Below are 25,077 nucleotides of genomic sequence, written 5' to 3' on the forward strand. Positions count from 1 at the left end.
ATAATATTAGGTCATCTCCCTCCTCGTCCCGAAACCCTCATGTGGCTCCCACCTCTCTCAGCAGAAAAGCCAGAGCCGTTCCGACAGCCTCAAGACCGTGCCTCTGCTCTAGCTGCAGCCTCCTTGCCGTGATTCAAACACGCCAGGCTCGCCGCTGCCTCAGGAACTTTGCACCTGCTGTTCCTGCTGCCTGGAGCTCTTCCTCCAGATCTCCTCATGGTTCATTTCCTCAGCTCCTCGAGTCTTAGGCGAATGTCTCCACCACCAGATGTACAGTTGCTGCTCCCCACACGCTGCCCCCCTCCTCTCCTGCCTCTGCATAACACTCGCCACCGCCTGACAGTGTGGAGACTGTACTTGTTTCTTGTCTGCTGCTACCCTCTGGAATAAAACATGTATGAGGTAAGGATTCATGTCTGTCTGTCTTGGTCGTTGCTACATCCCCTGGAGCAGGGTCTGCACCCATTGGACACACACGTTATTTGCTAGAAGAATGAGTATGACAGGAGTCCTATAAGAAGCTCATCCAGGGTGCCCTGGGAGCACAAAGGAAGGAGCTGCACACTCTGCCTGTGGGGGGCATGGAGGGCATGTGAGAGGAGGTGATGGCTGACTTGGGCTTTGAGGGATGAATAGGAGCTTACCAAGAGGAGAAGCAGGTGGATGCTATGGCTGAAGTTCAGGAGAAGAGAGAGGCCATAAAATGTCTGGGGTCTGGGGCACGGGCTGGGGTGGCTGGAGTAGAGTGGAGGGGAAAGGAAGGGATGAGAGTGCTGGACGCTGGGGAGGAGAGAAGCAGGCTGAGGCTGAGGACGTCTCTCCAGCCAGGCAGCAGGTTTGGACGTGAAAGCTGGGGTTTAAAACCTGACAGAACCAGCAGCTACTGGCTGTGGGTGGGGCGGGGGGGAGGAGGAGAGCAGAGGGTCCCTGGCTTCCAGCTTCAGGAACAGAGTAGCTGCAGCACATTTCCCCGTGACACGGAAGTGCTCTGCTAAGAGAGGAAGATGCTCTGGCCAGGCTCGCGGGACCTCACAGCCCGGTGAAGACATCGGAGGCAGGTGTGAGAAGCAGCCCATGTGACGCATGGGTCCAGGGGCAGGAGCGGGCAGGTGTCCAGCGAGGAGCCCTGTGGCCCCTGTGTGCCCCCCTCGGGGTGGGGGGCTCAAAAGCAGGGCTGTGCCCCAGTGGACCCCTCTGAGCCCTGAGAGTCCTGCCCGAGCCAGGGAGCTGCCTGGGGGGTGGCCTCTGAGAGCTTCTGCACCTGTGAAACTGGGTGTCAGAAGCCCTCCTCACAGGGCTTGCAGGGGGAATAGCTGCATTTCTACGAGTCAGGACGGCGCTGGGCCTGACGCCTACGAACCTATCTCTGCTCCGCGGGGTCCCAGTGCAAGAAGCACAAAAAGTGTCAAAGTTTGTCCCCCTCTCGCGCCCCATCTCGCTCCTCTGAGAGACCCCCTCCTGCCCTCCCCGCACGGCCAGCCTCCATGTGAAGTCGGGCCGAGGCCCATCCCTGCGCTGTCACCCGGGAAACAATTTGGCTGTTGGCCAGGGTGTGGCCCCCCACCCCCCACCCCCCGGTGACGGGGCTGTGCCTCCCGGAGAAGAGAAAGCGCCTAATCCCTGGGATTTGCCGTGAAAGCCGGGACAGGGCGGATCACTCATCACTGGCAGGGATGGCTGCGCTGTTGTTTTTAGGTGGAATTTCTGAATCTCATTCGTAATGTGTACTGATCCCAGGCCAAGCTTTCCGAATCAGGCTGCCGGATGGGGTCAGCAGCGCATGTTTAACCCCTTAAGAGGTAATGATTTTGCAGAGGCGATCTGGGCCCTGGTAGCTGGGACCACTGAGGGTAACTTGAAGCCAGATGGCCAGGCGAACAAGCTCTTTGCTTTGCATGAGGCCTCGCCTGGCCAGGGGCAGAGGCACAGCTAGGTTGGTATCTTTTTTTTGTTTTTTGCGGTACGCGGGCCTCTCACCGCTGTGGCCCCTCCCGCCGCGGAGCACAGGCTCCGGACGCGCAGGCTCAGCGGCCATGGCTCACGGGCCCAGCCACTCCGCGGCATGTGGGATCCTCCCAGACCGGGGCACGAACCCGTGTCCCCTGCATCAGCAGGCGGACTCCCAACCACTGCACCACCAGGGAAGCCCTAGGCTGGTATCTTCACTCACAAGCTCTTGTACTGGGGCTGCTATGTACAGCTGACTAGGTTGTGCACTGCACATAGAAGCAGCTGCGAATGGTCCCCCCTAGGGTTTCTCAGTGCACAACATATTCAACTGTACATGGCAGCCCTGACACACACCACTTGTCTCTCCCACTGAGACATTAACAGGCACAGAGCCTACTGCTGGAAAGCAAGCACTCTCTGCTATAGGAATTCCGATGGCAGGATGCTAGGGAAGCCAGGAGGCAGCTTCTTGAAAGCAGGACCTGGGGCTTGGGTGTAAATTTGTTCCTCAGCAGCCAGCCCAGGGCTCGGCGTGGAGTAGGAACCCAGGATGCTCTTGTCGAATGAGTAAGATAATTCAAGGATGACAGAACTCGGGAGGCACAGCCTCCATCATTCTGCTTCAGGGTGGGCCCGACTGGTCAGCTGAGGCCACGAGATGTGCCTATTACATAGCTCCCAGGTAGCTGGAGCCACTTTGGGGCGAACAGTCCTGGCACCGTCCCACGTGCCTCCCTCTGGCCTGCTGTCCTGTCCTCTCAGGGAGCCCCGAGCTCTCACCAGCTCTCCCACTCCAAACGGCTTCCTCACAGTGGCTCATGTATCACCCTAACAACCTACCCAGTTATGTTAAAATACACACAACTCCTTCCAGTCCTCATAACCCGGCAAGGCAAGTATTATTATGGCAAGCTTGCTGAGAAGAAAACTGAGGCTCAGAGAGGTTATGAGACCTGCCTGAGGTCACACAGCTCGAAACAGAGAATCAAGCCAGAATTATGCCCAGAACATCTGAGCCCAAGTTCCATGCTCCCTCTGTGGCAGCAGAGACTCCACTGTGTTTTGCCCAAAAGGGGCCACCCCAGCCACTGATATTTTCAAACTTAACTTGAAATAGGGTAATAATCCTTATATGTTCACAGATGAAACTTAGAGTGCTATTTCAAAATGCAAAAGGTTTTGGTTCCCTTTAGGAGGGGGAGTGAGGATATCGTTACGAGGGTGGTACAGACCGGGCAAACTTAGAGGCCCCTCATCTTGCTTCAGTACAGACAGCATCGGCATTGGGAAAAAGTTTGGGTTCCATTAACATTGAGTTCCTGCACACCTACTGTGTGCCGGGTGCTGCTAGGACCTGTCACGTAATCATTTCATCTAATGACAATAATGGTGTCTGTGATTAGGGAATATCACTCCTCAACCTAATACAGGTAAGCAATCTCTGAGGTGAGCCAGCCAATCGCCATTCATTCAGACTTTACTGGGAGCAGGACTGGCTGCCACGGTGCCTCGCCAGGAGCTGAGGACGGGAGCGCTTCTGTTTCTCAGGGGACCCAGCGGAGGAAGCGGAGCTCAGGGAACAACCCAGAACAGACTCAACGTACAGCATACCTGCTTGTCAGCTGCAGCCCGTGGGACCCCGGGCCAGCACGTCAGCCTTTTCTTATAGAAACAGTGATGCCAGCCAAGGATCAGGAAGGCTGTTCACAAAACCAACCAGTGGGTCTAAGAAGCAGCTTCCGCTGAGCGCTGTCTAGTTCCTATTGGCTTTGGGGAGGTTTTAGCAGAAATTGTGGCCAAGCTGACCCTCAATATAGACAGACTTTTGCTTCCCCTCCTTAGAAAAATAGTTAAAAAGAAGTAGTGAGCAGGGAGGGGTTGGGGAAGGCTGAGGCTCAGACACCAGCTGCCACCCAGCGGCCTGGGGAGTCCAGGGGTGGCCCCCAGTTGCTGGGGCTGATGCTACACTGCCTGCGCCCATCTCGCCAGGGTCCCCATGAGTCATCTCTCAGGAGCCATTGCCCGAAAGACCCCTTCTGGAGCAGCCCCCGCATTACAGCCAGTACTCTGCTGAGCGAAGAACGCAACCGGGGCTGGATGAGGAAGGCTTTGTAGTGGCCGGAGAACACCTCAGGCGTTAACAAAGCATTTTCGCACAGGTCGAAAATGCATTCTTCATGTTTCATTGACAGCTGGTGAAAGAGGAATGCAACAGGGTGGCTGCAAGGGGCTTTACAGAGACGGCAGCTCAGCTCTGCTTCAGAGCCGCCTTTATCCCTGCGAAGAACTGGTTTTTAAAGGATACATTAGGGGAAGGTCTGGCCTTTTTCGGTTCTTAATCGACTTGGGGTACTTTCTTCTTCTTCTGTTATTTGGGGGAGGAATGAACTCAATGGCGGCTCGTACGCTGGGTAATTTTCCGGGACACGAACTCGCGGTAACTTTGCCCGAGTCAACACCAGCTGTCCGCAGCCTCCAACTCTGGGTGTCTGGGGAAGACTGGGTTCTAGGCCTGCTCTGCCCCCCAGCACCAGGGGGCCTAGGACCAGCCTCCTGCCCTTTCTGGCCATCGCTCCTTCATCCGTTAACAAGTCTGCAAACAACCCGGGCCCTGTGGTTTTTCCATTGCTCAGTCTCAGGTGGTCATTTACTCTGCTCCCTCCTTTGCCCAAGGGAGGTGATCACATCCCCTGAGGCATCTGTAAGGACCAAGCAGGGATGCGGGGGTGAGCGAGCAGGGATGCGGGGGTGAGCGTGCCCAGCGGTGGTTCCCAGGGCTGCTCAGACTGGTCTCAAGTCCATCGCAGGTGGACAGGCCTGTGTCCAGGGCCAGCGTGTGCCAGGGTGGCTACCCCCAGAGCCCAGAAGCTCCTGGAGGGCACAGAAGCTATTTGGTTCATTAGAGGAGCAGGAAGGAGGTGGGGATAGGGAAGCCCAGGGAAGAGACCCCAAGCAGACAAACAAGGCACCGACCGGAGGGTACAGAGACCAGAGCCCAGCACAGCCTGGGTCCCACCTCAGCGAGACCCTGCCCTCTCTGGCCTTGGTCCTCCACCTGGGAGAGGGCATTGGTAAACTCCAGGGGCCCAACCGGACGGGACGTCCAGCAAATGTCCTGAGAAGTTGAAGAGGCCGGGCCTACCCAGGAGGCCGGATCACAGGCAGGATGAATTCCCGAGGGCCAGCCTGGGCCCTCCCCCAGCACCAGAATCCAAAGACCGGGGCCCATGTGACGAAGCACAGTGAGGAGAGAGGCTGCTCTGTCTCTGCGGCCTGGGCGTCGCCTCTCACACCAGGGGTCTGTCCTGTTCCCCACCTTACCCCGAGTCACCCTGGGAAGATCGGCCAGCCCCCTTGCTGCCCCCTCTGCCAAAGAAGAATTTGGAAGAGGTGGCCTCCAGGAGCCTCCAGGCTCTGAGATGCCAGCATTTTCTGCCCCAGGGGATGGGTAGCCAAGAAATCGAGACTCCCAGGTTGGTTCTGTTTGGAGTATAGATGCGGCTAGAAAACTGTGCCGCTGAGCACCGGCTCCGGGCCTGGCCGCTGCCCAGCCCCTGGCGTGGGTCACTTCAGGAAGGCTTTAGCTGGGAAGTGAAGGCACACACACGGTACAGAGCCCGCCCCCAGGGAGGCCGCGGCCGGAGACCCTTGCCACTGTCTCTCCACCGCCGCATTTTGATGATCTGTTTATGCGCCGCACACCTCCTCCCACCCCGGTGGAATGCAAAGCCCTTAGGGGCAGGGGCTGCGTGGTATTAACCCATCTCTGTACCCACAAGGCTGGGCCCAGGGCCTGGTACAGGGCGGGCTTGGGAAGAATGCAGAAGTGCAAAGAATGAATGAGTGCGTCGGAAGGTTCTGATTCCAACTCCTGTGGTTCCGAGAGCTGTGAACTGCCCCAGGGTGGGCTGTGTTGCAGCCACACCTGCAGGCCCAGCGCCAAGCACAGGGCTGGCTCAAGGTGGGCTTCGGTGGGCGAGGTGACCCTACTTCCTCCTGTCTGCCCTCATCCCCAGGCGCCCGAAGGTCCCTTAAGTGTCTCTTCACCTAACGATGGGGGAAATTGAGGCCCAGGGTAGGCAGTGACTGAAGCGCAAGCGGCAAGTTTTAAGCCTGCTGACGACCAAACTGCACGCCCTCCCCTCGGCATCCCAGTGCGAGCTAATGTACCATTAACTGTAATTAACTAATTATTCCTGCTGCCAACTAGCGGAGGAGGAGCCGGGGGTGGGGGCCCCCCAGATGACTCAGTCATGTTTACAACATGCAAACCCACTTAAGAGCTTGTAAAGTCGCTATAGATGGCTCTTTGGCAACAGGGGAATAACCATTCCCTATCTTCAGCTGCAGCTCGACAACGGTCGTGGCTGGGGGCTTAGGGGACCGGGGTTCTGAGGTCCAACAGCGCCACCTACAGACCATGTTCCAAAATGCTTGGCTCCAGGACCAGCCGAGTGGGCGCTCAAGACCTCACAAAATCCGGGGGGCCTAAGAGACCACGAGGCCCACTCCTGCCCACCCTATGCACGACGAGGAGACGGAGGCCTAGGCGAGGACAGGCCTGGCCCTCAGTTGCTCAGCTGCTTTGAAAACGCGAGTCTACATTTACGTCCAAAGTGGCAGATGTGATGGTTTTCATTCTCCATGAATTTGAAGTCTTTAAAGCGTGACAGTTCAGGAGAGGCACCGTGAACAGCTTCCCAGACGCACCCGCTTCTGCTTCTCCCCCTCCCGGCCAGCCCTCCCTCGGTGCTGAATCTCGGGGTGTGTGTGGGGGGGGGGGCTGTACGTGCACCTTGATGCGACTTCAGTCCTCCTACCCAATGACACGCGGGAGGGGACAAGACCGGACACCCTGCAAGGCGAGCCAGGCCCTGACGCCCGTTAGCTATTCCTCTGTTGCACCATAAGAATAAAGATCGTATCAGCTCCCACGATGGGGCAGCTGCGCCGCGTCCCCGGACCAGTGCTTTACCTGTGTGACCTTGTCTGAAATCCATGTTTGAAATCCATGAGACGCAGAGACCTAGTTAATCCACCCTTTGTAGGTCAGGAGACTGAGCCCACAGGGGTCTCCCCGAGAGCTGGCGGCTCCACCACCCTGATGCTCCTCACACTGTGATTGGCTGGGGTGTGTGTGGGGGGGGGTTCCATCTGAGCCCTGAAGGACCAGGGGACTCAGATGGGAGCCGGGCTGGTTCCCAACAGGCCTCGGCTACGCCGCTGGCTGGGAGGACGAGGGGGAGTCTAGGTGGACCTGCCGTCTCCGGCCACTCACCCACGGTCATGCCGTCCATGTAGCGCTTGATGATATCGAAGGAGTCGCGGAGGTTCCCGTCTGTTATGTCGAAGATGATGTCAGCGTGGTTGGCAGGATACGCGGGCGTGATGGCCCGGAGGAAGATGATTTCTGCAGAGAGAAGCACGGCATGGAGAGCGTGCAGCGCTGGGCCCTGGGACCCTGGAAATGCCCCCCAAGGCAATGAGGACCCAACATGAGGGACCCCCTGCATGGAGAAGGTGGAGGGCCCCTCAGGGGCCCTAGATCATAGCCTGTCCCCGCTTCTCATCAACGGGGAAGCCGAGGCCTGGAGCGCCTGCGAGTCTTCCCTAAAGTCATGGAGCTGATCAGAAGCAGGGCCGGTGCTAAAGGAACTGGTGATGATTCAGGAGTCTCCCTGACGCTGGGGAGATGGGGAAGGGGGGTGGATGACGGGATATGGGCGAGAGGTCAGAAAGGGCAAGGGAGCAGGCTGGTCCCCTGCCCCACAGTGATGTGGGTCAGAAGCCACTTCTCAGGCCGGGCCGGGCAGTTTGGTGGCTGTATCCGTCTCCCGGGCCACCTGACATGAAGCCGGCAACCTGCCCTGGGCGGGGAGCACGAGGCCCCGATTTACCCCCGCTCTGTGTTGTCTCGGGTCGTGGGGGGGGAATGTCCTCTCTCTGGGCCTCAGTTTCCTCACCTGTAAAGTGAACGAGGCAGCCCGCCAGGGCCTATCAAGGATCCTCTCAACGCTAATGGTCAAGGTCTGGACCGCCTGGGCCCGAGATGCCGACAGGTGTCTCTAACCACACCCAGTTCCCGCTAGAACAAGATCATGGATCAGCACTGGCCAGGAGGCCACAAAACTGGCCATTAGGGATTCGGGAAGGATTTGTGGTTTGGTGGAACCCGTCATTCTGCATAAGGCGAACAGCAGTCAGTGATTTTCTCCGACCCAAGTCCGCGCACCCTGTGAAGATTCTGTGCCTCCCCTTTTCTAGAGGAAGGAGTGGGCAGGCGGGGCAAGGGCCACCGGCTCCCGCAGGCAAGCACATCCCGGGGTGCCTCTGGTGCCCTCCCACCCCCGTGGCCAGGCTCCACGCTCCGGCATGTGCACCTGCATTACCCCCCAGGACCCCGTTGCCGCGTGTAAACACAGGGCAAACTGTCCGTCTTCCCTGAGATGGTCAGAGGGCTCTTTCTCATCACTGTGTCCCAGAGCCTGGCCCGAGCCTGACACATCGGAGGCTCAGTCGACGTTTACAGAGTGAATCCTCATGGCGAGCTCCCCTGAAGGCCTCCACAGAGGGAGGCGGTGTCTGGAGACCACACCAGCCCTGGCACGTGGGCTGCACACCCCGAAGCAAGGCATACGGAGAAGCACCCCGTCCACAGCCCTCTGCCGGGCGCCAGGAGCCCGCTGCCTTGGGACTGCCTGTGTGAAAAGGGGGCTGTGATGGCAGGTCTACACTGCAGGCCAGGAGCTGCCGGGCGCAGGGCACACTGACTGCTTTATGCTGGGCTCCCTGGAGCTGGTCTGGCCGCACCAGCCTATCTGCCCCTTGGTCTCCAGGATGATGCTTCTGTATGCAAATAGCATCAGTCCCAACCCTCTACTGGCTCCCAAGGCCTAGGAGTTGAAGCCCCAACTCCAAGTGCAGCCTCCCACTCTCACCCTTTCAGGCCCTCTCTTGCCAAGCCGTCCACCACTCCAGCCAGAAAAACTTGGCTTTGTTCCTCGAAGGTCTACACTCCGCACTCACCTCCAGATGTCTCCGTTCTCCCCACTTTCACTAAGTTGCCTCCTACTGACCCCTCAGGACCCAGAGTGGAGTCACTGCCTCCTGTAGGCCCCCATAGCCCCGCGCTTGGCACAGAATCAACACTTGATAGCTATTTGTTGAACAACTGTAACCCCTAAGAAGAGACCCCCGAACTGAGAGCTGGGAATGGGCTGGAACGGTACCGCCATGTAGTCTGCGGACACGGAGGAGATGCAGAGGCAGGGAGGGGTCTGCATTCCAAACCCCAAACCCACACCCCAACCAAGGAGTGGCTCCTGCAGGCCAAGCTCTCAACTTCCTGCCTGGCAAGGAAGCTCCTCCAGACGACGGCCTCCCCCGGGACCCCTACGCCGGTTCCAAGCCGTGGGAGCGGCCACTCACCTTCGGGGCGGGTGAACTCGCGGAAGGTGGGCAGCGACACGACAGTGTGGGAGATGGTGTGCACTGGGTCCAGCACGCAGGTGACGTCATTGGGGCGGCAGGACTTGATGCAGCGGACGGTGTCTGTCTTCTCTTGGCGGAGCCTGAGGGGAACCACAGCACAAGAAGCGATGGGAAAGGTGGAACCAGCACTCCCACAGAGACCGGGGTCCGGGGAGGACAAGCAGGTGGCCAGGCGGGACCACCTGTCCCAGAGATGGCTCCGTCGGAGACCCGCACTGGCCTCCGCAGCCCGGCTGCTCCGAGAGGATGCTTCTCTGCCCTTGCTGCAAACTGGACCAGAACCCAAACCCCCGAGACACGCCCCGGTTTCCGTCCGTCCCGGCTGGGATAAGCAAAGCTTTGCTATTTGCCGACTATACGGACTGAGCTTTGGTTTCTACAACTGCAAATCACATTCATTCGTTCACTTGCTCAACAAGTGTGTTTTGAGCATCTGCTGGGTGTCAGGCACCAGGGACACCAAAGCAAACAAGGGAGACAGGGTCCGGCTTTCCTGGGGCCCCGGGTCGGGGGGCTGCAGGGGGAATAAATGAGGGAGCGTATGTAAAGCACCCAGCTTGGCGCCCAGCACAAAGCGGTCAAATCTCCAGTGTCACGCGATGGACGGGGAGGAAGGAAAAGGGGCCCAAGTTTGTTACAGGTCTAGCGATATTTTCAAAACCTCTTTATCATAAAATAAAACACAAATGCAAGAGCTACACAAAACAAAGGTACCACTGAATGAGTATTATAAGGCAAACCACTTTATAATCAGCACCCAGGTCAGGAAAGAGAGCTTCACCTGCCACCTGAGGGCCCTTCGTGGGCCCCAGACCCGTCTCAACCCCCTCGTGCACCCCCAAGGTAACTCCTGTCCTGACTGTCCTAGCAATCACTTACCTGGGCTCCTTTACATCTGTGTCATGTAAGTGTGCATCTCAAGACACTATCATTTAAACTTGTCCATTAAAACATTTCTGTTATATCTTTCTCTTTTTATTTATTTGGCTGCACCAGGTCTTAGTTGCAGCACGTGGGATCTTTGTTGCGGCATGCGGGCTCTTAGCTGCAGCATGCGGGCTCTTAGTTGTGGCATGAGGGACCTAGTTCCCTGACCAGGGATCGAACCCGGGCCCCCTGCATTGGGAGCGTGGAGCCTTACCCACTGGACCACCAGGGAAGTCCCTGTTATATCTTTCTAAAGTCCTTTTTAACCTTGAGGTTTCCTCTCCATTCCTTCATTTTCCATACAGTTTACCTGTCAGGGAAGCAAAGCATCTGAGCTATGGGGCTTCCGTAGCTTCTGGACTTGCTGACTGCATCCTGGCGGCGCAGCCCAGCGTGTTCCCCTGTCCTCTGCATTCCCTGCCCATGGGCAGCCGGATCCAGACACCTGATCGGATGCAGACCCAGGTCCTTCAGCGAAATGACAGGTGCTGGTGTGTCTTCCATCGGAGGCACGTGGTGTCTGGTCACCTCCTTTCTGTGACGTTAGCAGCTGCTAATGCTCAGGGTCCAGGTCCACTGATTCACCGGGGACGGCACGATGCTGTGGTCCGAGTCGATAATTTCTTTTTCACTTGTTAGTTTGAATACTTCTCTAAAGAGATGCTTCCCCTCATACACTATCTGGTTACCAGGGGGTATAGTTCATAGAGGAAAAGCAAGATTAATGCTTGATTCTTTCTTTGTGTTGACCTGTTTTCAGGATAAGGAACTAGCGATCATTATCCAGAGGTTATCAGTTGACTTTTTAAAAATATCAGTATGAACTCATAGATTTCAACTATTTGATGGATTTCAACCTATTGCAATTATTATCCGTTACTGGAGCTCACGTTTTCCCATCTTTGGCCACAGGGTAAATCGGGTTGGCTCCCAAGTCCTTTGGACCTGGCCCTAGGAATCTCTGATGGTTTTCTTGCTGTCTGGCTTGACAAGGCGGTCCAGCCTCATCTTACACTTTTACTGCCCCAGCTATTTCTCCAAGAAGTGTTGGGTTTGTTTTGTTTTTTAGTAGAAAATGGTATTTCAAGACCACAGTCTGGATACCAGGACTGCTCAGTCCTACTGAGCTGGTCATTGTTTCTAGGCTTCTTCAGTGGACATTTTTAGAGATAAACTACATCATGAGTTCATACTGATACTGACAATTCAAAACAAGAACCACATAGTTTTTTACTTAATCTCTTCTATGTACCAAAGGAATCTCCTTTTTTCCATATCAAAATCCTCGTTCTTAAGAACACAGGAGATGATAGAATATTCCATACTTATTTATTTAGTATATTTCATATTTAACCCAGTACTCTCAGAACAACAATGCTAAAATTACTACCACTAACATAATTAATCAGAATAATTTTTTTGGGATATGTTCTCCCTATTCTACCTACAATTTTTAAATAGATGTGCTATTTCTACATTGTCTGAGCCATTTCTTTCCTTTTTTTTTTTTCTTTTTTAGCCACACCGCGTGGCATGCAGGATCTTAGTTCCCTGACCAAGGATCGAACCCGCGCCACCTGCGGTGGAAGCGCAGAGTCTTAACTAGACCGCCAGGGAAGTCCCCATACTTCCCTTTTTTCTTACTGCACTCATTTAGTTGTAGTTCTATGAGTAGTAACTATGTTTAGTGCTTGCATGTTGACAATTTCGCATGTTGATAATAGTTTGTGCCCTTTGTACAGGAAAGTCTGTTTTGTTGGGTATAAAATCCTTGGCTTACATTTTCCTGAATATCCTAAGTATTCATTTCCTTCTGGCATAAGTGTTGCTGTGAAGAAGTCTGATGATAATATAATTCTTTCCCATATAAGTCACTTGCTGTTTTTGCCCAAAAGCACAGGGATTTTTTTGTTTTCTCTTTGTCTTGGTGTCGGTTGCTCTGAGTCAATATCTTCAGGTATGTTGGGTGTTCTTTCAATATGGAATTTCAAATCTTTTTCTTAAAATTTCTGTAAAGTTTCTTGAGTCATCATTTTTAGTATTTATTGCTCCCCTCCCTTGTTTTGGGTTAGTTCTTTGGAGATTTCTATTATCTGTATGTTGGATCTTCTTTGCCTATCTTTAACATCTGTCACTTTCTCTTCAAGCCTTTTCATCTCTTTCGTTATTCATTTTTCAATTTATAAAATTTTTCTTCTTTTCAACTTCTCCTTAAGTATTTATTTCTGAAACTGCTTTCTGCTTTAATTTTAAATTATTTCTTGAGTTCCATTACTTCATTTCTTGGTTTTTCTTAATTCTGGCTTACATTTTTCCTTCATTTTTGGTAATTTTCCCAATCCTTTTAGTTTGTTTTGATATAGGCTACAGTTTTGATCTAGTCTGTGAGCATATCTTCCTGGTGTACTTTCATTACCCAGAAGGATATCATTCTGTTCTTTATTCTCTTTTTCCCTACAATATCTTTTATGAGATTTAACCTGGATAATTTTGAGTTGATCATTTTAATGTGAAATTAGTTCTCCTGAAATTTGAGAAAGAGGCGTGGTTCACAGTGGTTTTTCAGACCTCATTGATGTCTCTGCTGGACAGCTGCACACATCACTTCATTTAACCTTCACAGCTTTTCCCTCTACACCACACTGCCTCCTTCCTTAGCTAATAAAATGCTTTGTTTTTCACTTGGGAATTTTAGAATGGGGCTGGTATGCAGGGCTTTCTGAGAAGAGGCTAGAGTAGCAAGCTGAGGAGCACTGACTCATCCCGGTATCCTGCCCCCTTCACAGCATGGGGCTGCCCTTCTGAGAGCAGACTCCAGAGCCAGGCTGCCTGTGTTTGAACCCCGGGCCCACCTTACATCAGCATTGGGACTCTGGGCAAGTTACTTAACCTCTCTCTCCCCGATGTCTTCATTGTGAAATGAGGATCATAACAGCACTTTCCTCACTAGGCTCCGTGAGGGTTAGTTAAATGCTTGGCACAGTGCCTGGCTCACAGACAGCAGTGTCCAGGTGTTAGCTGTCACAGTTGTTATTATTTTCATCAGTATAATAATGATAATCATAATTATTATCCTCTACCCTTGGGAGCCTGATTTGGTACCGTGACAGTCAGAAGGGCACACACATGGGAATTCCCTGGCGGTCCAGTGGTTAGGAATCTGCACTTTCACTGCCAAGGGTGCAGGTTCAATCCCTGGTTGGGGAACTAAGATCCCACAAGCCACAAAGCACACTGTGCTTTTTGGCACAGCCCCCCCCCTCAAAAAAGTGCACACGCAGGTCCAGGAGTCGGAAGCGATGGCAGCTCTACAAACCCTCTGAACTTCTATTCTCCATTTAAATCAAGATCCAAATGAACACTCAAGTACCTTCCAATGAGGGGAGAAACCAACACTTATTAACTGCCTACCACATGCCAGACACTGCCTCGTGTGTAAGTAACTTCACGTAATGTTCAAAATAATCCAGGAAGTGGGCCTTGAAGCTCTGAAAGGCAAATGACTTATCCGAGGTCACAGAACTAATAAATGGCAAGGAGGACATTAAAACTCTTGTGTTTTTGTTTGTTTGGTTGGTTGGTTTCTTCTGCACTGTGTGATCTCAGCAGGATGATCCAGGAATACTGCTAAGTGGCCTCAAGGAACTGCAGGGAGGTGAGCAGGCAGTTAATTCAGGTATCATCCCCACATGTGCTCTCAGGTACACACAGAGAAACATCAGAGGCGTCCTGAAATGGAACAGGCCACCTTAAGAGGCAGGGAGTTCCACAGACAAGGGCAAGTGCAAACAAAGCTGGTGGGGATGTTGTAGAGGGGATTCTGGCTTCTAAAGCCCCCGAGAATTTCTCCCCCCACCATCTTAACACTCCTATGGGAAAAGTGCTTCTGTGGCCTGAATAATCTGGACCATGATAAAAGAATAACTGAATACATGATGAATCCCTGCTGTGTCTTGCTGATTTCACAGAAGAGGTGATATTTGAACTAAACCTTGAAAATACTATCCACCCATCCAACCAACCATCCATCCATCCATCCATCCATCCATCCATCCATCCATCCATCCATATGTTTACTCGGATGTTTACTGAGCTCCTTCCACAGGCCAGACATTCTGAAAGTGTAGAGAACACAGATACAATCCCTGCCTTCCAACAGGCCCAGAGAAGTGGGGACGATAAAAAGTAACGACAGGGTAACTGCTCTGATGGAGTACGCCCGGCGCTAGAAGAGCTCAGCTTCAGGAGAGGTTTCGCTGAGGACGTGGCTTCAGGGAGAACGGCAGTTTGCAGGAGGATGGCATGGTACATGCTAAAGCCCAGAGAAAGTGCATGCGGAGAAGGACAAGAGCCCCGCGTGGCTGGAACACAAGCAAGGGGGTGAGCTAGAGCGGGGAGCGGGAGGGAGATGTAGCTGAAAAGATGGGCAGAGGCTGGAGTAGGCAGGGCCTCGAATGCCATTCCAAGGGAGTTGGGCTTCATCTGCTAGTGAAAGAATCATAGAAGTTTCTAAAGAGGGGAGGGACATAACCAGACTGGTCCTTCAGAGAGGTCCTCTGGCTTCAGCTTGGAAGATAGGAGACTGGAAGCCAGTCCAGACCAGAGATGCTCAGAGAGGGGTCTGGGAGACAGTGGGGGCTTGGAGATGAATGGCTAGGAGCATGTGTATGCTCCCATGGCGAGTTAACCGCTGCCTCTGTCACAGGGCACTGGGCATAGTGTTAACTGTATACCCGTCCTCTCCACTAGACAGCAAGGTGGGCCCCTTCCCCATTTTCCTTCCATGTACTTGTAGGAAGGACCTTAGGATCCTCCAGTAACCTTTACTTGATTCCTCTTGACATTCTGCCTTCCCTTCACATTTCTGCTTGAAAACAGAGCCAGCAGCCACAGAAATGCTAGACATGCAAAGCAATGTTGGCAGGAAGTCATCCATTCCCCCAACAGACGGGGTAGAGCACCTACTGTGCGCTAGGCCCTGCCGGGAGCTAGCGACACGGCACTGAATGAGACAGACTTGGTCCCTGCCTTCATGGAGCCTTCTGGATGGTGGGGAAGACAAAAGCAAAACAGATAAATAGGAACTGCAAACTGTGATAAGCATCCCAAAGGCAGTGTTATGAGAAAGACTGACAGAAAAACATAACCAACGGATGTCAAGGGAGGCCCAGCTGAGACAGGAACATACAGGCTGAGGTTTAACCAACATTCAGGCCAAGCGTGCAAAAGCATGTGCAAAGGGCCTGAGGCAGCAAAGAGCTGGGCAGTGTGGCTCCAGGGAGGTGAGCGAAGGGAGAACAATTTGAGGTCAGGCTGGAGATGGACATTAGCACTAAATGATGCAGGGCCTTGAGAGGCACGTTGGGGACTGGGCTGGGATCATGGTGGAAGAGTCAAAGCTGTGTAGTCAGCAAACCGAGGTTCCAATACCCACTGTGTGATCTTGGGCAAATCGCTCGCCCCCTCTGAGTCTCTCTTGGGATGAAACACCCGTCCCACAGGATGGGAAGCAACGCATATGAAGGACCTGACGCTGGCTTAGGGGTTCCCATGAGCGGCACATTCATCGTGCTGTCCTTTGCCTCTTCCTGGTACGAAGCTGAGAACCTTCGTGGAGGGAACCGACCTCACTTAGGTAAGGGCTGCATCCAAGATGCTGCGATTGCGTTCAGTGTTTTTCCACAAGTTCGGGCCTCCCATCAAGACAAACAGAAAGGGAGGTTTGAGTCTCACGATAGAGCTTTTTTGCCTCGGTTAAAGGCTCAGCTCCTGGTGACACAGTAAGGAAACGAAGCTGGGGCCAGTAGACCTGGCTCTACCACAAATGGCCCACGCCACTTTGGCCAAGTCCCTCCCCTTCTCTGGGCCTCAGTTTCCACATCTGTGAAGTGAGAGGGGACGGAGGTCAATCAACCCTGGGGGCCTTGGTCACCTCATCCTCTGGGCTAAACACAAGCGGAGGAGAGAGAATCACGTCAAATGAAACACCCGAGCCTCGTTCTCTCCGGGCCTGGGCTCCCTGGCGGCGTGGGCTGTGAGGCCCCCCAACGGGGGCTCCTGGGCGCACACCCCTCACGGAAAACACTCCGTGGTCACCCTTGGGGGCGCCAGGCATTGCTCGGCTGCCCCCTCCCCACCAGGGACAAGCACAGAGACACCCGACCACGCCAAATAAAACCAAGGCACGCCAGCCATGCTGTGTGGGATCGTCCGCTGAACCTTTATTCGGATCCCGGAGGGGAGGGTGAGGAAAGCAACAAGAGGGGGCCCCCCCACGGCCCAAAGCGCGTGCTCAGAGCTCTGCGGACACAAAGATGTAAAGCTTGGCCACAAAGGAGCTGACGGTGCCGTGGCGAGAGAGCTCCATCCTGACGGTCAGGAGCAAGTCCCTGGGCTCGGGGACGGGCTTGGTGAGGGCCACCACCCCACTGTGGTGGCTCACCTTCTGGGTGGTGAAAAAGCCCTCCTCGTTGCCGCCGGTGATGGCCAGCTGCATGCTGTCCCCGGGGACGGCACTGGAGGGGCCCATGCGGAAAACCACGGCGGGCACTTGGATGTTGGTGGGGAAAGAGAGGTGGTAGTAGGTTATTCGCAGAGGCAGCTTGGGGCACTCCTGATTCTCATGGCAAGGCAAGCGCTCGCAGCGGCTGCAAGAAAAGTGGACAGAGAGAAAGAGCGTTAGGGCCCATTCAGCAAGCGGAGAAACAACAGAGCATGGGGGCGGGGAAGCGGGGGCTCGCTGGGCGGGGCCTCCCGCCGCCCCTCTGGCCAATCAGCCAACGGGAAGAGCACCCCTCACTCACCTGTGGGAGGTGCCGGGGACCTCCGGGCCGCGGGCTCAGGCACTAGCCTCTTCCAACACCCTCAGGGGGCGCTGGGTGGCTGGGGTCAAGGGTCGTGCCTGGAGCGAGGTGTGTCCCCTTCTCACTGGCAGAGCCCCACCCCGGGCTGTCCTCACCAGGCACACCCTGCCCTCTGAGTGTCGTCCAGGCTCCTGGCTCCTCACCCAGACAGTGGTCAGGGCGACACAGGGCTCCCGAGCGGGTCTTGGAGACGACCCCCGAAGTGCGTGTCTGTCTGCACGCCGGCAAGCACGGCTGCTGCCGCTTACGGAGCGCACGGCTACTCGTCACCACGCCTCCGCTAGTGTGATCACACCCCTCGGGGATGGGGGGCTGAGGGCCATTTTTCAGATGAGGAAACTGAGGCTGAAAAGAGTCAGTGGCCTTCCTGAGGTCACAGAGTGCGTGGGGAAGCTAGATTTGTGCTCAGGCAGTGAGGTCTGTTCCCCATCTTCCCCCACTCCCTGTGCTCTAGGCCCAGTTCCCTGTCTGTGTCCACAGGGCCAACCAGGGCTTGAGACGGAGATAGAGAGATGTTCTAACTTCCGGTGACAGGATGCGGACAGGTTCTAACTTCCTGTACAAGGATGGAGACAGGTTCTAACCTACTGTCACAGGACGGGGGCAGGTTCTAACGTCCTGTGACAGGAGGGGGACAGGTTCTAACGTCCTGTGACAGGATGGGGACAGGATCTAACTTCCTGTGACAGGACGGGGACAGGTTCTAACGTCCTGTGACAGGACGGGGACAGGTTCTAACATCCTGTCACAGGACGGGGACAGGTTCTAACGTCCTGTGGCAGGATGGGGACAGGTTCTAACGTCCTGTGACAGGATGGGGACAGGATCTAACTTCCTGTGACAGGACGGGGACAGGTTCTAACATCCTGTCACAGGACGGGGACAGGTTCTAACGTCCTGTGGCAGGATGGGGACAGGTTCTAACGTCCTGTGACAGGACGGGGACAGGTTCTAACTTCCTGTACAAGGATGGAGACAGGTTCTAACGTCCTGTGGCAGGACAGGGACAGGTTCTAACGTCCTGTGACAGGACGGGGGCAGGTTCTAACGTCCTGTGACAGGATGGGGACAGGTTCTAATGCCCTGTGAGATAAGAACAGGGCCTATCTTCTGCCTCCTGAACTCCAGGCCCATCACACTCCGAAGGCAACTGCCTTAGGAGCAGAGCCAAGGACCTGACAGAGCACGTGTCCCAGGAAGTCCTGCCATCTTGACTGTCTGGCTTCTCCAACCACAAGCATCTACTGTCCTAGTCTTCTATCATGCCTCCATTTCAACTTTTTTAGTTTCCACGCCTCTCGTCAGGTGACTAGGACTTACTTACACTCGGCATTTATTGTGAGCGCTGTCTCTTTTTACATCCTGTGCCCAGGATGTAAAATCCTTTCTTTTAGTTGGCCATTTACCATTCTGAGCTCTTAGAAAGGGCAGCCCTGGGAATGAGCTCCACGCTAGTAAAGGGGTGTGGAGATCAGGAACACCGAAGAGGAGGGTCCTGCACGGGAGGGGGCTCAGAGGCAGGGGGAGAGGGAGGAAAGAAGGCGGGCGTGGGTGCTGCTGAGCGGCAGGCCCCTCCCTCAGAGACACCCAGGTCCAGGCCAGCTGGGAGTGTGCCAGGTGACTGTGGAGAAACTGAGGGACGGGGCCTCGTGCTGGGTGCATCGGGGCTTCTCCTTCCCCAAGCTCACCTCACTGTCCCACCCGGTTCTCCTTATCCTACTGACAGTGAGGACACACACACACACACACACACACACACACACACAGCCCAGCTGCTTCAGGAAGGGCCTGGTGGATCTGGCCAGCAGGTGGCGCCAGGGTCTCCTGCATGTGCGTTAAAGTTTTCCCACGTTTCCCGTATCCAAGGCCAGGATTTTGATTCGCCAGAGAATTAACCCGGCACGGGTGGAAGGCAGGGAACATGAGGTGTGCATGAAGGTCTGGTATCACACACCAGAGAGCTGGATCCTCCTTCCTCCTCGATGGTCTCCACCCAGCCCCAACCCCACAGGGTCACCAAGCAGAGCCAGCCCTTCCTCACTCTGGGCCCTTCTGGGCCTGGCTCCTTTCAGATGGCTTGCTTCCCAAGGGTGGGGCTGTGGCTCTCTGGCTTCATCTCCAGGACCAGCTCGACACCTACATGCTTTCCACCTGCACACGAGTAAATACGGGCCTGATTTTCCTGGTCAGTTCCAACATCAATTATCCTATCCTGCTCTCCCCCATATTTGTTGAAACATCTCAGAAATTATAACAACTGCCTCTGGCAAACTGCCTGTCAGCCTGGGGACGGCAGCGGAGTCTTTGTCAGCCGGTATGTCTAGACAGAGGAGGGGCCGTCGCCACTGCATCTATTACGGAGCAGAGGAGGCCCGGACCCCCGGGACCACACACCTTGGCTTCCATCTCGACCCGCATGAGAGAACAATGTGCCCCGATTTTTCAGTTCAACGAATTTGATCGGGACACCCCAAGTTCCATGAAAATGCAATCATTGAAGGCCACCACACGCCAGAGAAAAAAGGTCCTCAAGGCCAGTCCCTTCTCTCGGGAGGCATGGTCATTCTGGCCGCCCCCCAGGCTGTCTGATGCCCGCAGCCGTCCCTGCTGGTGGTTCCCTGACTTTCAGGCTCCTGTCATTCTGGACACAAGCCCCAGGAACCGGCCGGGGCAGGGCTTCACCCGCTCTGTCCACCCGCATTACCACCTGGGGCCGAACAGCTGTGCCAGCCAAGGCTGCCCAGCCTCGCTCTGGCTTCCAAGACCCCGGGTCTCAGGGGGCTGCCCCGCCGAGGGGGTAAAGAGGATGTTTTCGGTCCCACCCCAGGCTCTCCAACACTGAACATTCCTCCTGTGGGGAGGAGGGAATTGTGTGTTTGGGATCTTAACAGCCTGGTCAGTCCGTGAGGCCCAGCCCTGTGGTTTGCGGCCCAGCCTGCTGGGTCATGTTCCAGTTACCACTGGCCAGAAGGAGGCTGTGTGGAGAGAGGGAAGGCTGAGGCCCAGAGACAGAAAGACAAAGAGACACAGAGAGAGAGAGAGAGAGAGAGAGAGAGAGACTCCAATCTTGCCTGTAAAGGCTCCCTGAATGTTAACCACAGAAGGGCCAGTTACTGGGTTCTTCCTAATGCAGCCTTTTTAAATTTTACAAATTGCTTTCGAAGGTCAGATAGTAAATTCTTTAAGAGGATTTTTGTGGAGAAGGAAAAGGGCTGTAAAGTAGAAAACTCCAGTCTGAGGGGTCTGCAGTGCTGAGAGAGGGGCGGCCCCTCCGCACCTGGAGCACCTGGAGCTCTGGCCTGCGGCCTGCCCACGTCGGTCTACATGACGTGTCAGTGACCTGTCACCGTGCTCACCCTAAGCTAGCGGTGCTCCTGTGGTCCCAGAGTAACCCCCCCAACTGGGACGAGGCAACCAGGATGAGACCCCCTATGGCCCCTCAACCTGGGATTCCAGGCCCGGCCCTCACTTCCTGTGCTTGACGCTGGGCTCCTGGCTGGTCCGTGATACCTCAACAGGGTTAACAAAGGAGAAACTGTAACTAGACAGATTCCCATGTGCAGCAGGCACGGCCCCAGGACCACACAGCCCTTCAGGAACCCATGTCTCGTCTTCCCATGTAAGGGCTGAGCGACCCTAGACCTTCCAGTCACACAGTCAGCCCACAGGCACACAGTCAGCAGCAGAGCGAGGGCTGCAGAGTTGCTCTGAGGAACCTCTGGATTCTGAGGACGAGAGAACAGGGTGGCCGGCTGCCATCCTTCTCACCACCACTGTCGTCTGGGCACCAATGCTGGCCGTGGGCTGGGCACGTGGGGCGTTACTGCCAATCCTCCAGGCACTGACAAGCAGGTGTTGTCAGCGCTGTGTTACAGAGGCAAAAGGGGCCCTTGGGTGACCAAGACCCAAGGTCACAGCACCGAGGAACAGGAGAGCCAGGCCCGGAAGCCAGGATGGGACCCAGCCCTGGTTCCTTCTTCCTCCGGGCGGCCTCCCAGGCCATGCCCCAACCTGGACACCAGGGCCCACCTTCCCTCCATCCATAAATTCTGGCAGTAAAACACGCCTTGGGGCGCCTATCCATACCCCCCAGGGCTGAACTCAGAGCGGTACGGAGGGGGCTCAGCCCCACAGTCGCAGGTCACCCTACAGGAACGCAGGAGGGCGGTATCACCGCCCCCTTTACAGCAAGAAGCTCACGGGACCTGGTCACGGTCAAGGTCAAGGGGCCTGGAACGGACTGAGCGTAGGAGGCAAACCTAAGCGAGGCGGACATTCATCTCAATGCCAGACAGCATCTCCATGAGACCCGAGAACAGCCACAGGGGCTCAGTCAGGACCCTCAGGGCGGGGACCACACCTTCTCCCAGCTCCACTCGCCTCCCAGCCTCTGCTCCGGCCGCTGGGTGGCGCTGGTGAGCGGCACGTTGGTCAATGGGGCCACAGTCTTCCCTGGAGAGACTGCTTGGAGCCTCACCCTTCCCCTCTCACCTTGACTGTGGGTAGGGGCTCACTTCCTGCCCTTTTAATACAGAGAATGACGGAGCCCCCTCTTTATCATCCCCTGGGGGTCAGGCTGAGGAACCCATGGGATGGAGACAGACCAGGCCCTGGAGCATCAATCCCTCGGTCAGCAGAACGTGGTTCCTCGCTGAATACCCCATATTCACGGCCAGGACTCCAGGCTCCCCTGGCTACCGTGCTCCCCGCCGGAGCCGGGGGGCCCTCCTTGGTCTCAGTACCCCTGCACCCTGCCCACTGCCATTCTGCATATGCTCCTCCGGGGCTCAGAGCAGGGGATGGGGGGCCTCTGTGGGCCCACTGTCTGCCCAGGTGCCCGCACACAGTAGGCTCACGGTGAACATTCCCCAAACAAGTAAATGACTTTCGCTGGCACTGCGGGGCGGCGAAGGATTCCGCAACGAGCGTCAACGCGGTGGGGCGCAGGGGGCAACTTCAGCCGCAACCTCAGGACACGACGCTAGCCTGCCGGCCTGCCCACCCCCCGCTTAGGAGGCGTGAAGTCCCTGCACAGGGCAGCCTCCTTCCCTTTTGCTTTCGTGATTGTGTGTGAGTTACACATGGAGAGCAGTCAGCCAGTCTTCCAGAATCCCCAGACCCAGACCCAGACCCCGACGAGGATCCTGGGAGCAGCACAGCCTCAAAGTAAGGACAGGGATCTTTCTTCACGGCTCAGGGGAGCACCAAGACCGCCCACTTAGCTGTTGCATAACCCACAGGCTCTTTGGAATGCTGGCAAACCCAGTTCTGGAGTGGCTTCTCCCTACCTGGCAAGCACGCCCGCTGGGGAAACTGAGAGGACCTGCGGGGGTGGGGGCAGGAGCCGCAAGGCCGGGGGATGAACACTGCGGATGCCGGGAAGAACACTGGGGCCATCTGAGCATCTCCTGCTCTGGCATTCGGCCAGCAGGAGGCGGGACCAGAACAACAAGTGGATGCTGGGGCCTGGGACCCCGCCCAAGATGGCACTGACCAGCGCCAAGGCCAAGAGGCCGAGTCTCCCAGGCAGCCTGGCTGTGTGCTGGCTGTGAGCACTTCCCGGGGCTGGAGGGAAGGGGTCACGCATCCACGCTCCTGAGATTGGCTCCCACCGTGGAGCTTTTCCTGAAACAACCGCCGGGGGCACGAAAGGAGGCCCATCTGATAAAATAAGGGATGGGGCCGTGTGGGGCGAGACCAGAGGGTCCTCACTGCTCCCTGAGGAACAGGGCTCCTGGACACCCCAGCAGGATATATCCCGGTGGCCTGAGACCGAGTGAGCTTGCAGTGACATATGGACACACAGCTTCAAGCTGAGGACACAGAACCTTTCGTGCTGTTCCCACGCCGTCACTGGGTTGAAGAGAATCTGACTTTCAGGTGAGGTCATCTAACAGTGACACCCTAACGAGTCACGTCGGCTCACCCAGAGTCATTGCTACCTTTATCCGAGTCAGAGCAGGTTCTGCCATCTGCGTGTCACAGATGAGGAAACTGAGGCCCAGAGAGCTGTCCCTTGCCCAAGGCTTCACCCCGGGGAGAGAGACGGCTGGGGTTTCTGCCTGGCTCCATGCACAGGCGGGTCTGGGAGCAGGCCTGCCCACCTTGAGCCCATATGAGGTCACTACCTTCACTTTCTGCAACCAGTCTCATTGGCATTTAGGCGCCTGAGAACCAGGGATCCTTGAGTTTCCCAAGACCCACATGGGAGGGCACGGCTCATTAACTACCCGCCCAGGCTGGGAGCCGGGCCCCCAGGAAGGCCAACACAGACAGACGATCGCGGGGACCGAGGGACTTACGTGTCTGCGGAGCGGCGGTAGTTCTCGGGACACTCGAAGGCCAGGCAGCGGAAGCCGCCCTGGATGTTGAAGCAGGTCTCGTTGATGGAGCAGTTGTGGATGCCGGTCACACACTCATCAATGTCTGCAGGAGATCCCAAGGCAGCACGGTGAAGGCCAAGGCCCCCCAGCCATCCCCATCCACAGACAGGGGTGCCCAGGCCTCCCATCAACCAGGGTCAGGGGGGATCAGGCCATCCTTGCCCTCCACAGGCTGCTCTCTGGAGCAGAGCCCTGTGCCAGCGTTTTTACTTATAGGAGATTATATTTAATATACCTATTATTCACAATCCTAGGATTAAGCATAATAAGGATAACGGCAAACACTATATGACAGCCCTTAAAGTGTTTTGCAGGAAACACCTGCTTCTCATTCTAATTAAATGAGGCAAGTACTGTTATTATCCCCATTTTAGGGAAGAGTCATAGGGGTTAAGTGACTGGCCTAAGGTCACACATTCTGTAAGTGGTGGAGTCGAGCTTTGAATCCAGGCAGCCAGTGCCTCTCTGAGGCTCTCGAGTTGCATCAGCCTTACCTCACGTGCCACTTGTAACATCCTAGGAGGGAATGAGCAGAAGCCACTAGCCCCATATTACAGATGAGGAAACTGAGGCTTAAAGGGATTCTATGTTGGGCCCAGTGTCCAAAGTCAGTGACTGTCTGGGATGGACCGGAACCCGGCCTGGGGCATGTCACGAGGTCACCCTGGACATGGGGAGCCGTCCCCTTCCCTCAACTTTCCGGAGCAGCCAAATGGTGGGCCCAGGGGATGTCACTGTGCCAGAGGCATCTGTTAAGAGATGCCAAATCCTGACCATTGGTGGCAAAAACAGCTCTCCCCCATCTCAAAGTCTGAGGCTCAGGAATGTGTTTTCACTGCGTCTGGCAGGACCCCAGGCTGCGGTGAGGGCGCCTGGCCAGGTCATCTGCTTCGTCAGAAATGTGAAAACAGAGCAACTTCCATCCGGAGCTCTGGACGAGCTGAGCGGGTCCCTCCCAGGAAACGCCACAGCTCCTGCCCGCCTTTGATCAAAGTCTTCAAACCTTCTTCATGACCAGAAAGGACATCTGCAGGACCCGGGCCCTCCAGAGCCTCTGGGCCACCAGCCCCACGTGGGGACTCATCAGGAGGGACTGAACAGAGCCAACTTCTGACTCAGCTTCTGCGGCCATTCCCGGAGGTGAGGCCCACGCGCCCGTTCCAGGGTCGCCCCTTCACAAATATCTACTTAGCACCCCCCACCCCCGTAACCAAAGGGACGGTTACAGGACGCTGATGACCCCTGGAGTGTCCTTAGAAATGGGAGCCTAGTACAACTGGATGGATGTCACTGGCCCCTCGTTTAGCCGACCCCCGGGCCCCCGCGGCATCCTCCAGCCATAGTGTCCCTAAATACAGAGACCTCTGGGTTGTCACACACCCTGACCAGGCCCATCCCCTCGCCAAGTGGGGATCATCACCCTGGGACAGAGGACTGCGCCGTCTGCTCACTGCTTTGCCCTT

At 55.6% G+C, this 25,077-nt stretch overlaps 1 protein-coding gene across 2 annotated transcripts in view; it reads right to left on the reverse strand.

Annotated features, from left to right (window-relative positions):
• FBLN1 (fibulin 1) overlaps nt 1-25,077 on the reverse strand; it is a 78,632-nt gene that overhangs the window by 11,670 nt on the left and 41,885 nt on the right. Inside the window, exons 14-16 of one of the 2 annotated variants that reach the window (XM_033865846.2) lie at nt 23,534-23,657; nt 9,379-9,521; nt 7,229-7,360 (exon numbers count right to left, since the gene is read on the reverse strand). In XM_033865846.2, the coding sequence (XP_033721737.1) occupies nt 7,229-7,360; nt 9,379-9,521; nt 23,534-23,657 (399 nt within the window). Of the gene's footprint in view, nt 1-7,228; nt 7,361-9,378; nt 9,522-16,562; nt 17,016-23,533; nt 23,658-25,077 lie in introns of those variants that run through there. The other variant, XM_033865847.2, reaches the window with a different exon arrangement.

Source organism: Tursiops truncatus, chromosome 11 (genome assembly GCF_011762595.2).
Source record: "Tursiops truncatus isolate mTurTru1 chromosome 11, mTurTru1.mat.Y, whole genome shotgun sequence".
Classification (NCBI taxonomy): domain Eukaryota; kingdom Metazoa; phylum Chordata; class Mammalia; order Artiodactyla; family Delphinidae; genus Tursiops; species Tursiops truncatus.